General features: G+C 42.5%; 1 protein-coding gene across 2 annotated transcripts in view; it reads left to right on the top strand.

Moving 5' to 3' along the window:
• The window catches only part of ACTN1 (actinin alpha 1), a 273,263-nt gene that overhangs the window by 221,478 nt on the left and 32,927 nt on the right, over positions 1-18,858 (top strand). For both annotated transcript variants that reach the window (XM_033950678.1, XM_033950679.1), the window contains exons 12-15: positions 2,915-3,065; positions 5,938-6,046; positions 6,235-6,375; positions 9,974-10,156. In XM_033950678.1, the coding sequence (XP_033806569.1) occupies positions 2,915-3,065; positions 5,938-6,046; positions 6,235-6,375; positions 9,974-10,156 (584 nt within the window). The remainder of the gene's footprint in view (positions 1-2,914; positions 3,066-5,937; positions 6,047-6,234; positions 6,376-9,973; positions 10,157-18,858) is intronic.

Below are 18,858 nucleotides of genomic sequence, written 5' to 3'. Positions count from 1 at the left end.
TTTAGACATGAAGAACACACTCTCAAATGATCAGAATATCAGGATATGCCCACATGGGTGTGGCCATGTGGAAATAAACACTAGCTTGTGCTCAGTTTAACAATTGTATATTAATATATCGATATATGAGAACACATAAGTCTTAAAGGCAGACAAAGTATGTTCTAAACACTGGATAAAAGCCAGCCCCTTATATAGGGAATTTAGCATCTACACAATGGGATCACATGAATACATAAAAATAGATTCATTATTACAGGTACATAGGTTAGTTTACTCTTCCATGATACTCTCCTTCACCCCTTTGAAGATCTGGAGGCCTAGTATTTGTTAGGGTTATAAACTGGCCACTACCCAAGATACAAGTGACCTTTTATGATTTTCCTCTCCAGAAGGGCAGTGAAATGTAGATTCAGCAAAGAGGCCATACATAGTACACGTAGTTAAGATCTTACTAGTTCCAGAATAATCCTAGCTAATACTAGAGATATATTAATAAGTATATTTCTAAGGTGGAATTTTTCCAGTTCCACAGCCATACGGGCATAAATGCCGCTATTCTCTATAAAATGACATCTACATGCAATGGTGTCAGTGGCATAATAAGGGGGTGGGGGCAGTCCGTCCCGGGTGCTGTCTTGATAGGGGTGTTAACACCTGTCTTCCTCTCCGCCTCCCCCGCTCCTTCTCATCCCACCACTGCCATGCACGCACACCCCTTCCTTTCCCCATACCTCTTTAAAGTTCGGGGTGCGGCCAGCATCGGATCTTCCTCCGACGTCATTTCCTGGACCAGCACCTAGGAAGTGACGTCGGAGAAAGAGCTGATGATGCGAGCACCATATTGGTATTGCTGCTCGCGCCCCAAACATTGAAGGGGTGCACGTGGCAGGAGGGAGCGGGGAAGGAGCGGGTGGGGGGCAGCGGAAGGGCTCCACTGCCCCGGATGCCTCTCACCTTCGCTACGCCACAAAATGGTGTGTAATTTGAAAGTGAGTGTGCATATGGACAGAGTGTGGGCAAGATGCACAGTTACATATTTAAATTTTAACATCTTAGAATTTACGCAAGTGGGTTTTGGGGGGGTTATTTTTTTTTAGGGGGGTTAGCAATCTAGGCATGAATATTTGTATTAGCTCTGTGGCTGGTGTAAATGTGGTGGCACCCACCTCCCTGTTTTCCTAGACAAATATATCATTCCACATATCCCTCCTAGGGTCCTGAGATCTACGAATCAAAACTTATTGACATTACCTTCAATCAAGGACCTATACTATACTAGAAACTCCATTTTATCTGTAGTCGCACCCTCACTCTGGAATGCAATGCCACTTTATCTCCACAATGAAAATTCCCTAAATAAATTTAAAACAAATCTTAAAACATTTCTTTTTAAAGAAGCCTATCAATAAGTAAAAAAAAAAAAAAGCTTTTAAGAAGCGACATCCCCATCTCCCTCTCGTTACTCCCTATCCCTCTACCCCTCCTTTTTATTTTTATTTACTCATTGTAATTAAAACTTCCCTATCCTCTAGTACTGTTCGTTTCTAATAAGTCTTAATTTGTCATAGTTTTAGTTTTACCCTCCTCTTATTTTATTTCACTTAAATCTTAAATTTTATTAGATTTTTCTTCTAATTTTTAATATTGTAAACCATCCAGATACACGTGATGGTCGGTATATCAAGCCTTAAATAAACTTGAAACTCACATTTGCCCTTCTACTCTAGTATTCTATAAAGGAAACTTATATCATCTTGGCACCTTTAAAAAAGCCCTTATCAAAAGGGTAATTATAACAAGTCACCTGGTTCAAGAGGGCAAGTAGATGGTTATATAGTGGTGTAAAAAAAAAGTGCTAGTGAAAATGGCAGCAATTGCACCTACCTTGCAGGCATGGACAGTTACGCCTGCTCTCACATCTGCTCTCTTCTCATGAGTCATTGGTTCACAGCCTACTTCGGCTCCACTTCAGGCCATACGATTCATTCTTCCCTTTTGTCAGAAAATACACAGTCCAGCTATCATATGTTTTCTGTCTGGGGTGGTGCTGTACGTTACCTTGCAGAAGATCTAGGTTTGATTCCCAGTCGTGTGTCAGCTGTTGTTCAGATAAACCAGTACTGAAGAGGCTGCGTTTGTAGCTCCTCTTCCACCTCCCCCCCCCCTCCTGCTGGGTGAGGGAGTTACTGCTGTTGCCGAACAGTGAAATGTAGTGGAAAGGCTTAAGGAGCATTTTACTGGATTCCTGTAACCAAGGACTATTGGTGCAATGACTGAGCTAGAGATAGAATTTGAGAATGTATAAATACAGAAAAATCCTGGATAGCTAAGAATGAAGTATTATACCTCAACAGAGGCTGGCTCCAGCAGAGCTGGAAATCCAGAAGAGAAAATTACTAGGCAAAATTCCCATTCTTCATCTGCCATTGTCCTACATTTTAAGCCACAGTATTGTGGTACAAGACTTTCTGATCCGAGTCTGCTGGTGGATAGTTCATCCCAGAGAAGGGGGAGAAAAGGCATCTATAGGTCATCGTAGCTATAATGAATGCTGTTGAGATATGAAGATGTCTCTTCTGGGGCAGGAGAATACCTTTTGATCACAACGTAGAGTAGTTGTAGCAGATGTGGGTCCTTCTTCAACATGGTGGATGGATGTTAAAGAGCTCTTTTCTCAGAGTAGGTATTTTCTTTAGGATCTATTTGCTCCTAATTTGACCACTCACTGATATGGTAGACCATCCAACCCATCTGATTGCCAGTCTTGGGATAAAACAAAAGCCAACAAAAAAATTCTATAAAATTCTGGGACCCTATCTTTGCGCTATTTACAGCTTCACTAATGACTTGTAAATGTAACTCTGGGACTACTCTCTTTATTTTTTTATTTATTTTTTGGCTTCCTCTCCAGGAAAAGAAGGGATGCTGCAGCAGAAAGATTATGAAACGGCCTCCCTGTCGGAAATCAAGGCTCTGCTGAAGAAACATGAAGCGTTTGAGAGTGACCTGGCTGCTCACCAGGACCGTGTGGAACAGATCGCTGCTATTGCACAAGAACTGAAGTATGAGTCCCAATCCATCTACTTTTCCCACAAGCCACTGCTGCAGCAGCACTGTGTAGTGGGAGAGTTACTTAAAAGGAATGTACACAATTGATGTTTAGTTGCCATTTCTGTAGCTGCAGAAACTTTTCTGCCCTGTTGGAGAGGTAAGAGACTGACACACAAGTGTTCCCTGCTTGAGAACAAGATGAGATCCATCTAATATGCAGAGTTCTACTTGTCCAGTTGAATGAGTAGAAAGCTGGATTCTTTGCAGGTTGTGATTTCTTTAATTGAATGGTGAGAAGGTTCTGGGCCTTGTGAACTATGTTTTCAGGAGATTTGAAGTGAATATGCATGGCACAGATTGGCATACATTGGAACTGAATATATCAACTAAGTCCAACACTCATCCTTTTCCTACACCCAGAGCTACTTCAGACCTCAGTGGCGACTCTTAACATGACTCACCTGCTTCTTCATCAGCCCACACTAAATTAATTTTATTGCAATTATTTTAATTTAACCCCCCCCCCCTTTTTTTTTTTTTTATAAAACTGCAGAAGCGGTTTTTAGCACAGGCCGGCGCGCTGAATGCTATGCGCTGCTCCCGACACTGAAATATTACATTTATCGTGTACAATGTCTCTCACAACCTGCACATTATTTTCTCTGAGCTGCATAGCATTCTAGATTTACCTACCTAGATCAGGATTAACGGATATATTAAAATCCCCTAAAAGCAGTTCATTAGTGTACTTCACATTCTTCTCCAAAATATATCCCTAAGAGATGGTATGGGGCTCATAATCGAAAGAGAAAAACGTCCAAAAACAGGCCTAAGTCGGCACTTGGGCGATCATAAATGAAAGACGTCCAAGTGCCAATAATCAACCCGAGTTTTGGAGGTATTTCTAAATGACCTAGGCTATCATAGTGCCGCTGAATGACCATAGCTAAACAGGGCGTGTCAGGAGAAGTGTCGAGGTTGGATGTGGACAGGCTTAGACTTAGTCGTACTGCATATATAACCGAAAGTTATACAGCACAGGATCGGCGGAACTTGGATGTTGTCACTTAGACCATTTAAAACATGGTTTAAGTCAGAAAAACCCACCTAAAGTCACCAGAAAAGCACTGCAAACACATAATATAGACCCCCCACACAGTACTCCAGTGATCACTGACCCCCGTAATCACTGCATTGTTACTGAAACATGTGCACTCCCCTATACACCCCCAAAACCATTTTGTACTAGCATATAAGTGGCTCCTGCAGATAAGTGGGTCTAAGGGATTCTGGAGGTGGTTTGGGGGGCTCACCATGACCTATAAGGGAGCTGTAGTGAGATGATGACATGACACCCTTTTTGTGAAGTTCATAGCAGTGCCCTGTAAGGTACCCCACTATTTAGGTGTCAGGTCTGGGTGTTCAGTCCATCACTTTGCAGACCCCTCCCACGTCCAACAGGGCTTGTTCTAGGCGTTTTTGACTTGGATGAAAATGTGGTATAAAGATGGATGATTTAGCGACTTGGACGATCAGATTAGCAGGCCGTATACTTACACGATTTTCGAAAGGGAAAAAAATTTGGACGTATTTTTCAAAAATGTGTCCTAAGCTGTTTTTTACTTTGGACGACTTGTGACTTAGATGAAAACGGACTTAGATGTTCCTTATGATTATGCCCCTCTATATGTTTTTCATCCACCTGGAATGTAGCATCTAAAATCAATTCACTACCTGACAATGTCACTAAAATTGTTTGATGTTTAGGGGCTCAATTTAGATATCTAGTGCTGAAAATCAGTGCTAAGCTCCAAAATTTTTTTCTCCCACCCTAAATTCACCTTTGTTGCATCTCACATTTCAGTCTCCTAACTTAGGGGCTTACATTTTGGGTACTCGGTCATATTTTCAAAGAGGCTAACATAGGAATCTAACTTTCAGGATTCTAATCGGCCACAATAGAGGGACCATAGGAACGTGACAAGAAAAGTTAAGATAGTCTCTTCTGTTGGCATTTTCTATGCAGATTTCAAGGTGGAAACAGGAAGGGTTTAGGAATCCACAAATCAGACCTTCATTTACTACAAAAAGAAAGGGAAAATTAGCCAGATCTTATCCTAGGGCTGAATTTAAGATGGAAGCTATCATCCCTTGACTCATGAGCAGCGAGTTCCAAAGTAATGAAGCAAAATAGCACAAAAAGCAGAGTGCCTCTTTAGTGGTTAACATAAAAACTATGATGACAATATTCCAAGACACTTTTATTACCTTCAGAAATGAGTTGTTATTTTTTTTAATGCCTACTCTCCTATGGAGGTCAGTTGACATACATTGGATTTAACCCACATTGTGTAGAAGTGTTCCCAAAGATAGGCTTAGGTCAAGGGAGGCAGCAACATGCGTGGTTTTGCATTTTCAAAAATGCCATGAGGAAGGCTGGCACATATCTCCGCAGATACTTTTTTCCAGGTGTAATCAAGGAAAGAGTACCTAGTGTAGTTTTGCTTTGATCATTGGTGCAAACTCCACAGGCCTGGTTATTGCTCTCTTAATTAGATAAAATCCACTAGTTAAAATTAATAATTTCTAATTTTGCCTATAAATATGTAAATGAAAGCCAGGCTGAGGCTATATCATCATGAGATTTTAGATCCAAAAAGATCAAAAATATGACCAAAAATGTTAGAGGTTTTGGTAAAATGATACAAGATCAGGATATCATGAATCTTCTTTTACACATTTTTGTCCTCTTCTACTAAATGTGGGACTCCTTTAATAGTGCTTCCTTCTCTCAGCGTTATGCTGGTAGTTGTCGCTTCTTTGCAGTCCAGAAAAGGCTACATGTTTTTGGTTCCTCTGAATTTAGCTCTTTTCTCATGGCAGTGAGCTGGATTATTATGACTCTCCGAGTGTGAACGCAAGATGTCAGAAGATCTGTGATCAGTGGGACAACCTGGGGGCTCTGACCCAAAAACGAAGAGAGGCCTTGGAGGTAAGAGAGGCCTTCCTAACCTAAAGATCCCCAGATTGCCCCTGTTGTACTGATGTTTACTGTACAACCTTGTCTTACTCTCTCAGCCAATTAAGCATGCCAAGTGACAGAAAGAAAAAACTTGGCCTTAAGTTCATGTTGTGAAAATCTTTCTCTTTAAAACTTTCTCTTTGTTTGGAATCACTCAGAGGACGGAAAAGCTGCTGGAGACTATTGACCAGCTGTATCTGGAGTTTGCTAAGAGAGCTGCACCCTTCAATAACTGGATGGAGGGAGCTATGGAAGACCTGCAAGACACGTTCATTGTTCACACCATAGAAGAGATCCAGGTACTCTGATTTCTTCTGCGCAAGTTCACCAAGCTCTCCAGGGAGAGATGTTTTAGGGCAAGAAATACTTGACGTAAATTTGTTCATTTAGCATAATGTTGCTATTACACTGTTTATCTGCTCACTATATTAAAGAGTAGAAAGAGTCAGGTAAAGGAGCCATATTCACTATGACTTTTCAGTGGTGCATTTAAAAATTTAGCATTGATAATGGACCCCTGGGGCCAAGACACAACCAACTTTCTTTCCCACATGGCAACAACCAAGAACTTTAGTGAGCAGAAATGGAAATTGGTTTGTTTGGTCCTCCTGACCAAACAGGAGTTCTACTGCCCTTAATCAGAAGTCCTTTCCTATAACTCCATTCTCTCTTCTTCCATTGATACCCTTGCCCCTTCCCATTTCACATTCTGTAAGATGTGACAAACTCCAGTCCTAGCTGACCCCCAACAGCCGTTACCTGCTCTCCTGTGCCAAAGATGTTTGAGCTACTTTGGCTTAAATCCCACACACATGCTGACTTCATACACTTCAAATTCATGCTGACATCCTTCCAATCTACCCTCTTTTTTGCCAAACAAGAATACTACAACCATTTAACTAACTTTCTTAGTGCCAACCCTCACTGTCTCTTTGCCACACAACTGTCTACTCAAAGTACCCCCCTCCTTACTCCCCCCCCCATTGATGGCAGAGTTCTTCTATGACAAGATTCCCATGAACCTTGAATTTTCAACCAAGTCACCTCCTCCACCACCCCTTCCAGCTGTCTACTCTGCCAACCTCCCTTCAACAACCCTTGCCACCTTTTCCTCCTTTTCTGAAGTCACAGAAGAGGAAACTGCTCACCTTCTCTCCTCCTCCAAACCCACCACCTGTTCCTCTGATCAGATTCTAACCCGCCTACTTGAAGCCATCGCTCGCACTGTCATCCCTCCCATCTATCACATCCTCAACCCATCACTCTCCACTGCAACAGTTCCTGATGTCTTCAAACATGCCATAGTTACACCTCTCCTCAAAATATCTCTCACTTGATCCCCACATTCCCCTCCAACTAACACCCCATCTCCCTCGTCCCCTTCTTATCCAAGCCACTTGAACACGCTGTTCACCGCGTTTGCCTGGACTTCCTTTCTTCTCAAGATATTCTTGACCTGCTTCAATTGGGCTTTCACCTTCTCCATTCTACAGAAACTGCCCTTGCTAAAGTCTCTAATGACCTGTTCCTGGCCAGATCCAATGGCCTCTACTCATCCTTCTCGATACGTCTGCTACCTTTGATACTGTTGATCACCACCAGTCCTCGATACTCTGTCATTGCTGGGATTCTGTTCTCTCCTGGTTTTCTTTCTATCTCTCTCATTGTACTTTCAGTGTATGTAATGGTGTGTCCTCCTCCGCTGCTATCCCACTGTCTATTGGTGTATCTCAAAGCTCTGTCTTGGGCCCTCTCCTCTTCCCCATATATTCCTGCTCTCTCAGTACAATGATCTCCTCCTATGGTTTTCAGTATCGCCTCTATGCTGATGACTTCCAGATCTACCTCCCCACACCAGATATCTCTACAGGAATTCAGGCCCGAATTTCAGTTTGTCTGTCCAATATTGCTGCTTGGATGTCTCGCCACCATCTAAAACTAAATATGGCTAAAACCGAACTCCTTATTTTTCTGCCTAAACCCACCTCCCCCCTCCCGCCATTCTCTATTTCTATCTTGTCAGCTCGCAACTTTGGGATAATCTTGGATGCCACTCTCTCCTTCTTTGGTCAGATCCAACAAACTGCTAAAACCTGTCGCTTCCTCCTCTATAAAATTACCAAAACCCGATATCTCCTCTCCAAGCACACTACCAAAACCCTTATTCATGCTCTCATCCCCTTTAACTTAGACTACTGCAACGTACTTCTCTCAGGTATTCCGCTCAACTATCTCTCTCCCCTTCGATTCATTCTACATGCTGATGGATGACTCATATTTTGCAAAAATCACCACATTCACATTACCTCTCCTCATCTATTTCCAAATGCAGTTCAAACTCCTCTTACTGACTTACAAGTGCATTCACTCTAGCTAGCTCCTCAATATCTCTCACTTATCTCCCCCTATACTCTCCCCGTGAACTTTGTTCATCTGGTAAGTCCCTTCTCTTCCACCGCCAACTTTAGACTCCGTCCCTTCTTTCTTGCCACACTGTATGCCTGGAACAGGCTGCCAGAGTCAATACGTCATGCTTCATCTCTAGCAATATTCAAATCCAAGCTAGAAACCCATTTTTTTGAAGTTGCTTTCAACTCTTAATTCCCACTCACTGCCAGATACCTATACCCATCATATCATTCCTTCTGCTAGAAACTCCCCAACCCTGAGATGTCCTGTCTGTCTGTCAAAATTAGGTTATAAGCTCTTCTGAGCAGGGACAATCTATTGAATGTTAAATGTCCAGTGCTGTGTAAGCCTTTCAGCACTATAGAAATGATAAATAGTAGTCATAAGTGATATGAAACATTAGCAGAGTCATGCGATTGAACCTAACCATTAAGCCACTTTTGTGCAGAGCTTTAGTGCCTATGATAGTCCTGGAGAAAATGCAACTTTTCAGGTTCTGATACCTTTTTATAAGGCCAACATCAAATTATCCAAAGAGCTTTTCAGCCCACCATGGTTCTTTCTTTGGAGGTTATGCTGCAGTTGTAACCTCCAAAGAATCAAGTGTGAACTGCCAGTTTTTTGGTAATTTTTAACAGCCACTTCTTTGATCCTACCCACTGTCCATTCAGACTCCTATGTGTCCATTCAAGCCTTCTTCAAAAGTTAAATGTTCAATTAGTGGAGAGAGGATTGCTCCAACTCAGGCAGTGGCGTACCTAGCATATGTGACACCCGGGGCCCATCATTTTTTGGTACCCCTCCCCCCTATCTTTACAAAAAACATGATTTTTAGTAACAAGCCACGTGTCACACATGAGTACCTAGGAAAAGGCAGCATCTTACATACTGCAGTGAGCAATACAACATCAATACACCCATTGTAAAACTAAACAAGCCAGACTAGTACAGATCAATCCTACACTGTCAATCCTAACAGAAAACCATGTCTTTCGAACACACAGAACACAGAAAACACCTTCGCCTAGAATGGAATATGTCATCACAAACTAACCCCTCCCCCTTTTACAAAACTGTAGTGTGGATTTTAGCTCTCCTTCCCTGTGTCGGGCCGACCAGCATTCCTCTCCCCGACGTCAATTCTGCCGTCGGAGAGGAAGTTCCGCCCAGCTAGGCAGTGATTGGCTGGCCCGAACTTCCTCTCCGACGGCAGAATTGACATCGGGGAGAGGCAGACTGATCGGCCCGGTAGAATTTTCCGGACCTGGCCAGCTGTGCACCCCCACTAAGGTTGCACCCGGGGCAGACCGCCTCCTCCTCCCTTGGTACGCCACTGAACTCAGGTAGAGGAAAGTGATTCATAATTAATTATACATGGACAAAGATTGGAAAAATGTACTGGCTGTAACAGTTTAGGTTTTGATCATTGAAGCAATATGAAAGAGACATGGAGATTTTATGTTCTTCTTCTCTTCTCTCCCCATCCAGGGATTGACTACGGCCCATGAACAGTTCAAGGCCACATTGCCTGATGCTGACAAGGAGCGACAGGCTATTTTGGGTATCCACAATGAAGTCTCCAAGATTGTCCAGACCTACCATGTGAACATAGCTGGATCGAATCCATATACTACAATCGGCCCTCAGGAAATCAACAACAAATGGGACCATGTAAGGTTCTTCACCTTCTCACATGCTTGCTTTGTGATTTGTATTGTTTTTTCAGGGATTTGGTTCATTGTTTAGAAATGCAGGAAAAGGCATAAAGGGGCTGATTATATAAAGGGCACCTAAAATTAGACACCTCTAGGCGCCTAACTTAATTGGTAAAATACCCTTAAATAGTCTCAATAATTGAAAAAAAAATTTTAATTGGGCGATAGGCACCTATCTCATTCTATAAAAGGTAGGCGACTATTGCATGGTGCTAAGCAGTACCTAATGCCTAAGTGGGAGTTTCTATGGGTAGAGCGTGACTTAGGCACCGCTAAGCGCAATTCTCCAAAACCTTAGGTGCCTGAAAGATAGTCCTTTAAAACCCTCGCTTACATTTCAGGTGCCTAAGTTTTTACATAGGTGCTGCTGGCCACGATTCTGTAAATGGAACCTAAGTGTGATTGACATGTGGCCAGCATCATTTTTCTAGGTGCCAGCCAATGTAGGTGCTGTTTATAGAATCAGCCCCAAAGTGCCTTAATATGCAAGAGGTTTATTTAAAAAAAAAAATTCCTTGAAATCAAGTAAAACAGGCAGAGCTAGGTAACTAACGGGGCAGTTTCCTACTCGTGGGTGCTTGTTAAGTTCATGTATTTTTCCTTTGTCATATGTCCTGGCAAAATGTTCCACAGAGGTTTGCTCAGAAGCTTCAGATGGGTAAAGAAAGTATTCCCTGGGCCATTTCAATTACCCACAATGCTAAAAATTATATACTGCTAAAAATTATATACTGCTCTTTCAAGTTTAATAAAAATTTAGATCAAATTGTAATTTCAGAAATTCAGAGCATTCCAGGTATCTACACCCTCTCCAACATCAATTTACGTCCTTTAGTGCTACTGCCTTCCCATCTATGAAAAACATTTGTGGTTCTTGTTCTCCTAATCTTCCAGAGGAAATCAAATTTCCAGTTGTACAGAAAATTATAGAAATTCCAAGATGGAGAAAGAAGACCTCAGACTTAAATGGCAGCTAGCATTTGACCATCGTACATTGCCAAAAGCACAATCAAACGTCAGTATTGATCTCAATATTGACTGGATAAATGTAACATCAGAGTATGCTACGGAGGTGAAGTTTCTAGATGAAATTGAGGGCAGATTTAAGGAGCAGTTGGTCAAAGAACCAAGCGAGGAGCAATTCTAGTTGTAATCTTTAGTGAACTGCATGAGCTATTGCAAGAGGTAACAGTGCTGGAGCTGTTTGACAGCTGATTCAGAAGTCTTCCCTCTGACATCAAAGGGAAGGCTTCCGGATCTCTGAGCAGTTTGTGTTCTGTGGTCAGGTTGGTTTATGTGGGCTGAAAGCAGTGCATCAGTTTTTAGATGCTGCGAGAGAGTCTACAGGGCGCTGCCACTTCCCCTTAAGGATATTCCCTATTCGTGTAAGAACTAGGGTTACCATATTTTGAGACTCAAAAACCCAGACACAAGGCCCTGCCTTGTTCCTCCCCCCAGCCCCACCCCAAAGCTTTGTCTCTTCTTCCCCGAGTTGCATCTGTTAGTCAGGTAGGTCAAATTTGACTTGGGAGCTTGTACTTTAATATCTTTGATCTGCCTGGTCACAGGCCAGCCTTTGTGAACTGCTAACAATTGTGCTGGTAACTCAGGGGAGTCAGACCAGAACCCAGCTACATATGTTGCATGTTGTGGCCCACAAGAATAAGCCACAAGGGGACACTCTTGCACAGAAGGACTTATCTTAAGCTCACTTTTCTTTCCCACCAGTGAATTGAATAAGACGCTTTCAATAAAATATTTTGTTTACCTTAACCTGTTTTATCCTGGTTCCAGGGCCCACCCTCATTCACATTACCACAAATATCTTATTGAAAGTCTAGTCTTACAGACAGAGAAAAGCATGGCAGGAATTTTAATCAGAAGTAGGGGAGTTTCTCTTCCGAAAGAGAATTGCCAACCATAGAGTGGCAGTACAGCTCTAGGGATGATGAGAATATCTGTTGTAGGCAAACAGTGGCATCTATTCTAGCAAAGAAAAATGCTGTGGAAAGATGATTGTGACACTTTTTCACTGATCTATTTTTCCTGGCACTTCACGGTGACATTTGTTTTAAGGTTAATAAAACACCACAGCAATTCTCAGCAGAGACAGAACCAGGGTTTTTGTTGCACCTCTCTCTATCAAGGGGTTGCTTTTGCTGCAGCTGCCGCCACTATCACCCCCACTCCAGTGTAAGGCTTCAGTCATGTGAGACTGGCACTAGAGTTCCTTCCTGCATCCAGTAGCATAGTAAGGGGGAGGGGGTACGGAGGGGGGGGCGAAGAGTAGAACGGGTGCCTGCAACCTCACCAAGACAGCGCCAGTGGTGGACCGCACCCCCCCCCTCCACTGCCATGCGTGTGCGCCGCTTCCCTTCCCCCGTACCTTTGTAATGTTTCTGCCATGAGCAGCAACCCCCAAACTGCTGTCACACCAGCGTCTGCTCTTCCTCCAACGTCGCCTCCTGGACCCGCGCCATGAAAGTGACGTCAGAGGACAAGCCGACACTGGCACGACAGCAGGATGGGGGTTGCTCGCACCAGGAACATTACAGTTTTGGGGGAAGGGAAGCACCACACACATGGCAAGAAAGAGCGTGTGGCGGTGTGAGGGCAGAGAGGAGGGTAGAGGAGGGGCGCCACTGCCCCGGGTGCCTCTTAATCTTGCTCCGCCACTGCCTGCACCACATGGCTTAAAACTAAAGAGACGAGCCCCTTGTTCAAACAGGGCCAGTACACATGATAGTTGAGTTGTGTTCATGGTAGGTTGTGCCCCGCCCCCACTACCCCCACCCCGCTATGCTTACTGTTGTGCCAGCCCTGCTCCTCAACGTGAAATCCAATCTAAAGGCCCACTTTTTTGAAACTGCTTTCAACTCTTAACTCCCCCTCACTGCTGTCAGATACTTATACCCACTATAATCTCCCCAACCCTGAAATGTCCTGTCTAAATTAGATTGTAAGCTCTTCTGAGCAGGGACTGTCTATTGTATGTTAAAATGTACAGCGCTGCATACGCCTTTCAGCACTATAGAAATAAATAACTCGTAGTAGTAGTAATAGTAAAGAATCCTCAACAGGCTCTGTTTTCTAATCTAATCTTTCATCTTATATACCAGTGGTCTCAAACTCAAACCCTTTGCAGTGCCACATTTTGGATTTGTAGGTACTTGGAGGGCATAGTTAATGTTGATTAAAGAAATGTCAATTTTGCATGAGGTAAACCTCTTTATAGTTTATAAATCTTTCTTTTTGGCTAAATCTTAATAATAATATTGTAATTTACAGCTAAATTGACATATGATCAAGAAACTGTTTTATTTTACTTTTGTGATTAAGATAAACATACTGAGGTCCTCAAAATAGTACCTTGTGAGCCACATGTGGCCCCCAGGCCGCGAGTTTAAGACCACTATTATATACTGTATCATCCCTAAAAAATAGGGCTCGACACATAAGAACATAAGAAGTTGCCTCCACTGGGTCAGACCAGAGGTCCATTTCGCCCAGCAGTCCGCTCCCACGGTGGCCCATCAAGTCCGCGACCTGTGAAGTGGTTTCTGACCACTTTTATAACCTACCTCAAGTTCTATCTGTACCCCTCTATCCCCTTTTCCTCCAGGAACCTATCCAAACCCTCCTTGAACCCTTGTACAGAGTTCTGGCCTATCACATCCTCCGGAAGTGCGTTCCATGTGTCCACCACCCTCTGGGTAAAAAAGAACTTCCTAGCATTTGTTCTAAACCTGTCCCCTTTCAATTTCTTCGAGTGACCCCTAGTGCTTGTGGCTCCCCACAGTTTGAAGAATCTGTCCTTATTCACTTTCTCTATGCCCTTTAGGATTTTGAAGGTTTCTATCATGTCCCCTCTAAGTATCCTCTTCTCCAGGGAGAACAGCTCCAGCATTTTTAACCTGTCAGCGTATGAAAAATTTTCCATACCTTTTATCAGTTTAGTCGCCCTCCTCTGCACTCCCTCGAGTACCGCCATGTCCTTCTTGAGGTATGGCGCCCAGTATTGAACACAGTACTCCAGGTGCGAGCGCACCATTGCGCGATATAGCGGAATGATGACTTCCTTCGTCCTGGTTGTGATACCCTTTTTGATGATGCCCAGCATTCTGTTTGCTTTCTTTGAGGATGTCGCACACTGCGCCGATGGTTTCAGTGATGTGTCGACCATCACCCCCAGGTCCCTTTCAAGGTTACTCACCCCTAGCAGTGTTCCCCCCATTTTGTAGCTGAACATCGGGTTCTTTTTCCCTACATGCATGACCTTGCATTTCTGTACGTTAAAACTCATTTGCCACTTTTTTGCCCAGTCTTCCAGTCTCGTTAGGTCCCTTCGCAGGTCTTCACAGTCTTCCGTGTTTCTAACCCTGCTGCAGAGTTTGGTGTCATCAGCAAATTTGATAACCTCACATTTTGTCCCCGTCTCTAGATCATTAATAAATATATTGAACAGTAGAGGTCCCAGCACCGACCCCTGTGGAACTCCGCTCGTGACCCATTGCCAGTCTGAGTATTGGCCTTTTACTCCAACCCTCTGTTTCCTGCCTGCCAACCAGTGTTTGATCCATCGGTAGATATCCCCTTGCACCCCGTGGTTCCACAGCTTTTTAAGTAGCCTTTCGTGAGGTACCTTGTCGAAGGTTTTTTGGAAGTCAAGGTAAATGATGTCTATGGATTCCCCCTTATCCATCTGGCTGTTTATTCCCTCAAAGAAGTACAGCAAGTTCGTGAGGCACGACCTTCCCTTGCAGAAGCCATGCTGGCTCGCCTTCAGCTGTCCATTGTTTTCTATGTGTTCGCAGATTGCGTCCTTTACCATTGCTTCCATCATCTTTCCCGGAACCGAGGTCAAGCTCACATGCCTGTAGTTTCCCGGGTCACCCCTTGATCCCTTCTTGAAGATGGGCGTGACATTTGCTATTTTCCAGTCCTCTGGGATCTCCCCAGTTTTTAGGGAGAGGTTACATATTTTGCGAAGTGTCTCTGCTATTTCGTTTCTCAGTTCTTTTAGTACTCTTGGGTGGATGCCGTCCGGGCCCGGTGATTTGTCGCTCTTTAGTCTGTCTATCTGTCTGAGGACATCCTCTTTACTTACCTCTAGTTGTATCAGCCTTTCGTCGTGTTCTCTGTTTATAATCACCTCGGGTTCTGGGATATTGGATGTGTCCTCTCTGGTGAAGACTGACGAGAAGAAATTGTTTAACCTGTCAGCTATCTCTTTTTCCTCCTTTATCGCTCCTTTCCTGTCTCCATCGTCCAGTGGTCCCACTTCCTCTCTGGCTGGTTGTTTCCCTTTCACATATCTGAAGAAGGGTTTGAAGTTTCTTGCTTCTCCTGCCAGTCTTTCCTCATATTCTCTCTTTGCTTTCTTGACCTCTTGATGACATTTTTTCTGGTGTCTTTTGTGCTCTTCCTGGTTTTCCTTTGTTGGTTCCTTTTTCCATTTCTTGAAGGATGATTTTTTGTCGCTTATCGCCTTTTTAACTGCAGTTGTTATCCATGCTGGGTTTCTAGTTTGATTTTTTTTGCACCCTTTCCTGAACCTTGGGACGCACAGTTCTTGTGCCTCGAGCACTGTGCCTTTTAGCAGTGTCCAGGCTTCCTTTACGGTCTTCACCTTCCCTGAGCTGTTGCTGAGCTTTTTTCCTACCATTTTCCTCATGTCCTTGTAGTTTCCTTTTTTGAAGTTGAGTGCTGTCGTTGTGGTTCTTTTCACCTTTGATGTTCCCATGTTTAATTTGTACTGGATCATGTTGTGATCGCTGTTCCCTAATGGTGCTAGTACCACCACCACGATTTACAATTAGATTAAAAAAGAAAATCTTAATAGGCAATCAAATAATATTCGAAAGGGCATCAAATAGCAAAGTCTTCAATTGTTTTTGAAAGATTTGATAAGACGAACACATTCTTAAGCAGAGAGGCAGCTCATTCCAAATAGACATAAAAAGAAAGAGAGATTGAGAAACAGATTTTAATGTAAACACCTTTTAAAAAGGAAAGGATAAAGCATAGTTTACAGTTATAGATCTTCGACTTCTCTGACGCAAATGAGTGTGGTATTAATGGAACAACTGAGTTTGATAACTGGCCATAAAAGATTTTAAAAATCATGCAAGTGCATTTAAACAAGTCTTTTTTTTTTTGTTTTTTGTATTGACAGCCAATGAAGAGTCCTAAAAAGAGGTGTGGCATGCTCATATTTTGTCCTATTGAAAATCAAACGAGCTGCCATGTTAATCACTACAATCTCTTCATATTACCTTTGCTTAAGCCACTATACACTGAATTGCAGTGATCCAATTGTGCCAAGATAACTGACTGAACTAAAATTGAGAAATGCTGATTATAAAATAAAGAGTGCACTGATTTCAAAGAACGTAAGCTCAAAAAGCATTTTCTAACTAAGTTGTTTATCTGCTCACTCTAGAATATATTTCTATTTGTAAACTTTTACCAGTATGCAGAGAGATCTTAATAGGTAGACCCAGAATATAAAAATAGTCTTACTGAGTCAGACCAGTGCTCAGTGTCACATCTTCACGGAGGCCAATCCAAATTACCAGTACCTGGCAAAAACCCAAATAGTAGCAGCATTCCATTCCACCGATCCAAGGCAAGCAGTGGCTTCCCCCATATCTGTCTGAACAGCAGACTATGGACTTTTCCTCCAGGACTTGTCCAAACATTTTTTTTTTAAATCAGGTATGCTATCTGCTCTTACCTCAACCTCTGGCAATGCGTTCCAGAGCTTAACTATTCTCTGAGTGAAAAAAAAAATTTCCTCCTATTGGTTTTAAAAGTATTTCCCTGTAACTTCGAGTGTCCCCTAGTCTTTGTAAATCTTGATGCAGTAAAAAATTGATCCACTTGTCCCCGTTCTACACTACTCAGTATTTTGTAGACTTCAATCATATCTTCCCTCAGCCATCTCTTTTCCAAAATGAAGAGCCCTAACCTCTTTAGTCTTTCCTCATACGAGAGGAGTTCCATCCCCTTTATCATCTTGGTTGCTCTTCTTTGAACATTTTCTAGTGCCATTATAACTTTTTTTGAAATTAGGAGACCAGAACTGAACACATTACTCAAGGTGTCTCACCATTGAGCGATACAGAGGCATTATAACATTCTTAGTCTTGTTTACCATCCCTTTTCTAATTATTCCTAGCATCCTGTTTGCTCTTTTAGCCGCCGCCACACATTGGGCAGGTTTCAGTGTATTGTCCACTTTGACACACAGATCTTTTTCTTGAGCGCTAACCCCCCAAGGTGTAGACCGTAGTAACTAATCTGGATTATTCTTCCCAATGTGCATCACTTTGCATTTGTCCACATTAAATTTCATCTGCCATTTGGACACCCAGTCTTCCAATATCCTAAGGTCTTCCTGCAATTTTTCACAGTCTGCATGTGTTTTAACAACTTTGAATAGTTTAGTGTCTGCAAATTTAATCACCCCACTCGTTGTTCCAATTTCCACAGAAACATTGTTTTGATTCAATTTCATCTGGAATAACGATGACCAATGAAATAATTTGGAAATACAGGACAGATATTTGATGAAGAATTTCTCAGATCTGGGCTTTCCTCTTGTAAAATAAAGATATCATTGAAACATTCAAGATAATGAAGGGAATAGACTTAGTAGATAAAGACAGGTTGTTCACCCTCTCCAAGGTAGGGAAAATGAGAGGGCACTCTCTAAAGTTAAAAGGGGATAGATTCCGTACAAAAGTAAGGAAGTTCTTCTTCACCCAGAGAGTGGTAGAAAACTGGAATGCTCTTCTGGAGGCTGTTATAGGGGAAAACACCCTCCAGGGATTCAAGACAAAGTTAGACAAGTTCCTGCTAAACCAGAACATATGCAGGTGAGGCTAGACTCAGGGAACTGATCTTTGACCTATGGGCTGCCACGGGAGCAGACTGCTGGGCACGATGGACCACTGGTCTGACCCAGCAGCGGCAATTCTTATGTTACGTAGAGTTTTGCCAGGAAGTAGATAAAACACTCAAAGTAGTCATATAAATGTTAAACAATATTGGGGACAGTGGAGATTCTTGGGATACTCCACAGCTAGATTCCCAAGAAGGAAAAGTTTTCCCACCAAACTTTACTATATAAGACCTTTGAGAGAGAAAACCTTTAAACCAATTTAAGACATTACCATTCAAATCCAGTGATGAGAAAAGCTGTATTAAAATATCATGATCAATAACATCAAACACCATAGACAAGTCAAATTGGAGAAGAATTGCAAAACACTTTTTACTAAGTAAATTATGAATTTTGGATATAAGGGAGAGAAGCAAAGTCTCTGTACTATAGTTTGACTGAAAACCATGTTGATATGTGAGAAATACCGAATGTTAATCTAAAAACTCAGAAAGTTGTGTGCTGGACAGCTATATAGAGAGAAGTTTTCTGGTGTCATGTAAAACAGCACGTGGAGATGATAGTTGGGTTCTAGTTGGAAGTCCATCTTCTTCCAAAGCTCTTTCAGATAATAATCAATGAGTGCACAGAAAAGAAGTACATGAATACTAAACAAAGCTGAGAACATGTATTATGCCTTGGTATCCACCTATGATGTGACCACATCTAGACCGTTGTGTGTGGTTCTGGGTGTGTCATCTTGGAAAAGGTAT

This window comes from Geotrypetes seraphini, chromosome 7 (genome assembly GCF_902459505.1).
Source record: "Geotrypetes seraphini chromosome 7, aGeoSer1.1, whole genome shotgun sequence".
NCBI classification, from domain to species: domain Eukaryota; kingdom Metazoa; phylum Chordata; class Amphibia; order Gymnophiona; family Dermophiidae; genus Geotrypetes; species Geotrypetes seraphini.
This window is presented reverse-complemented; position numbering and strand designations above follow the sequence as displayed.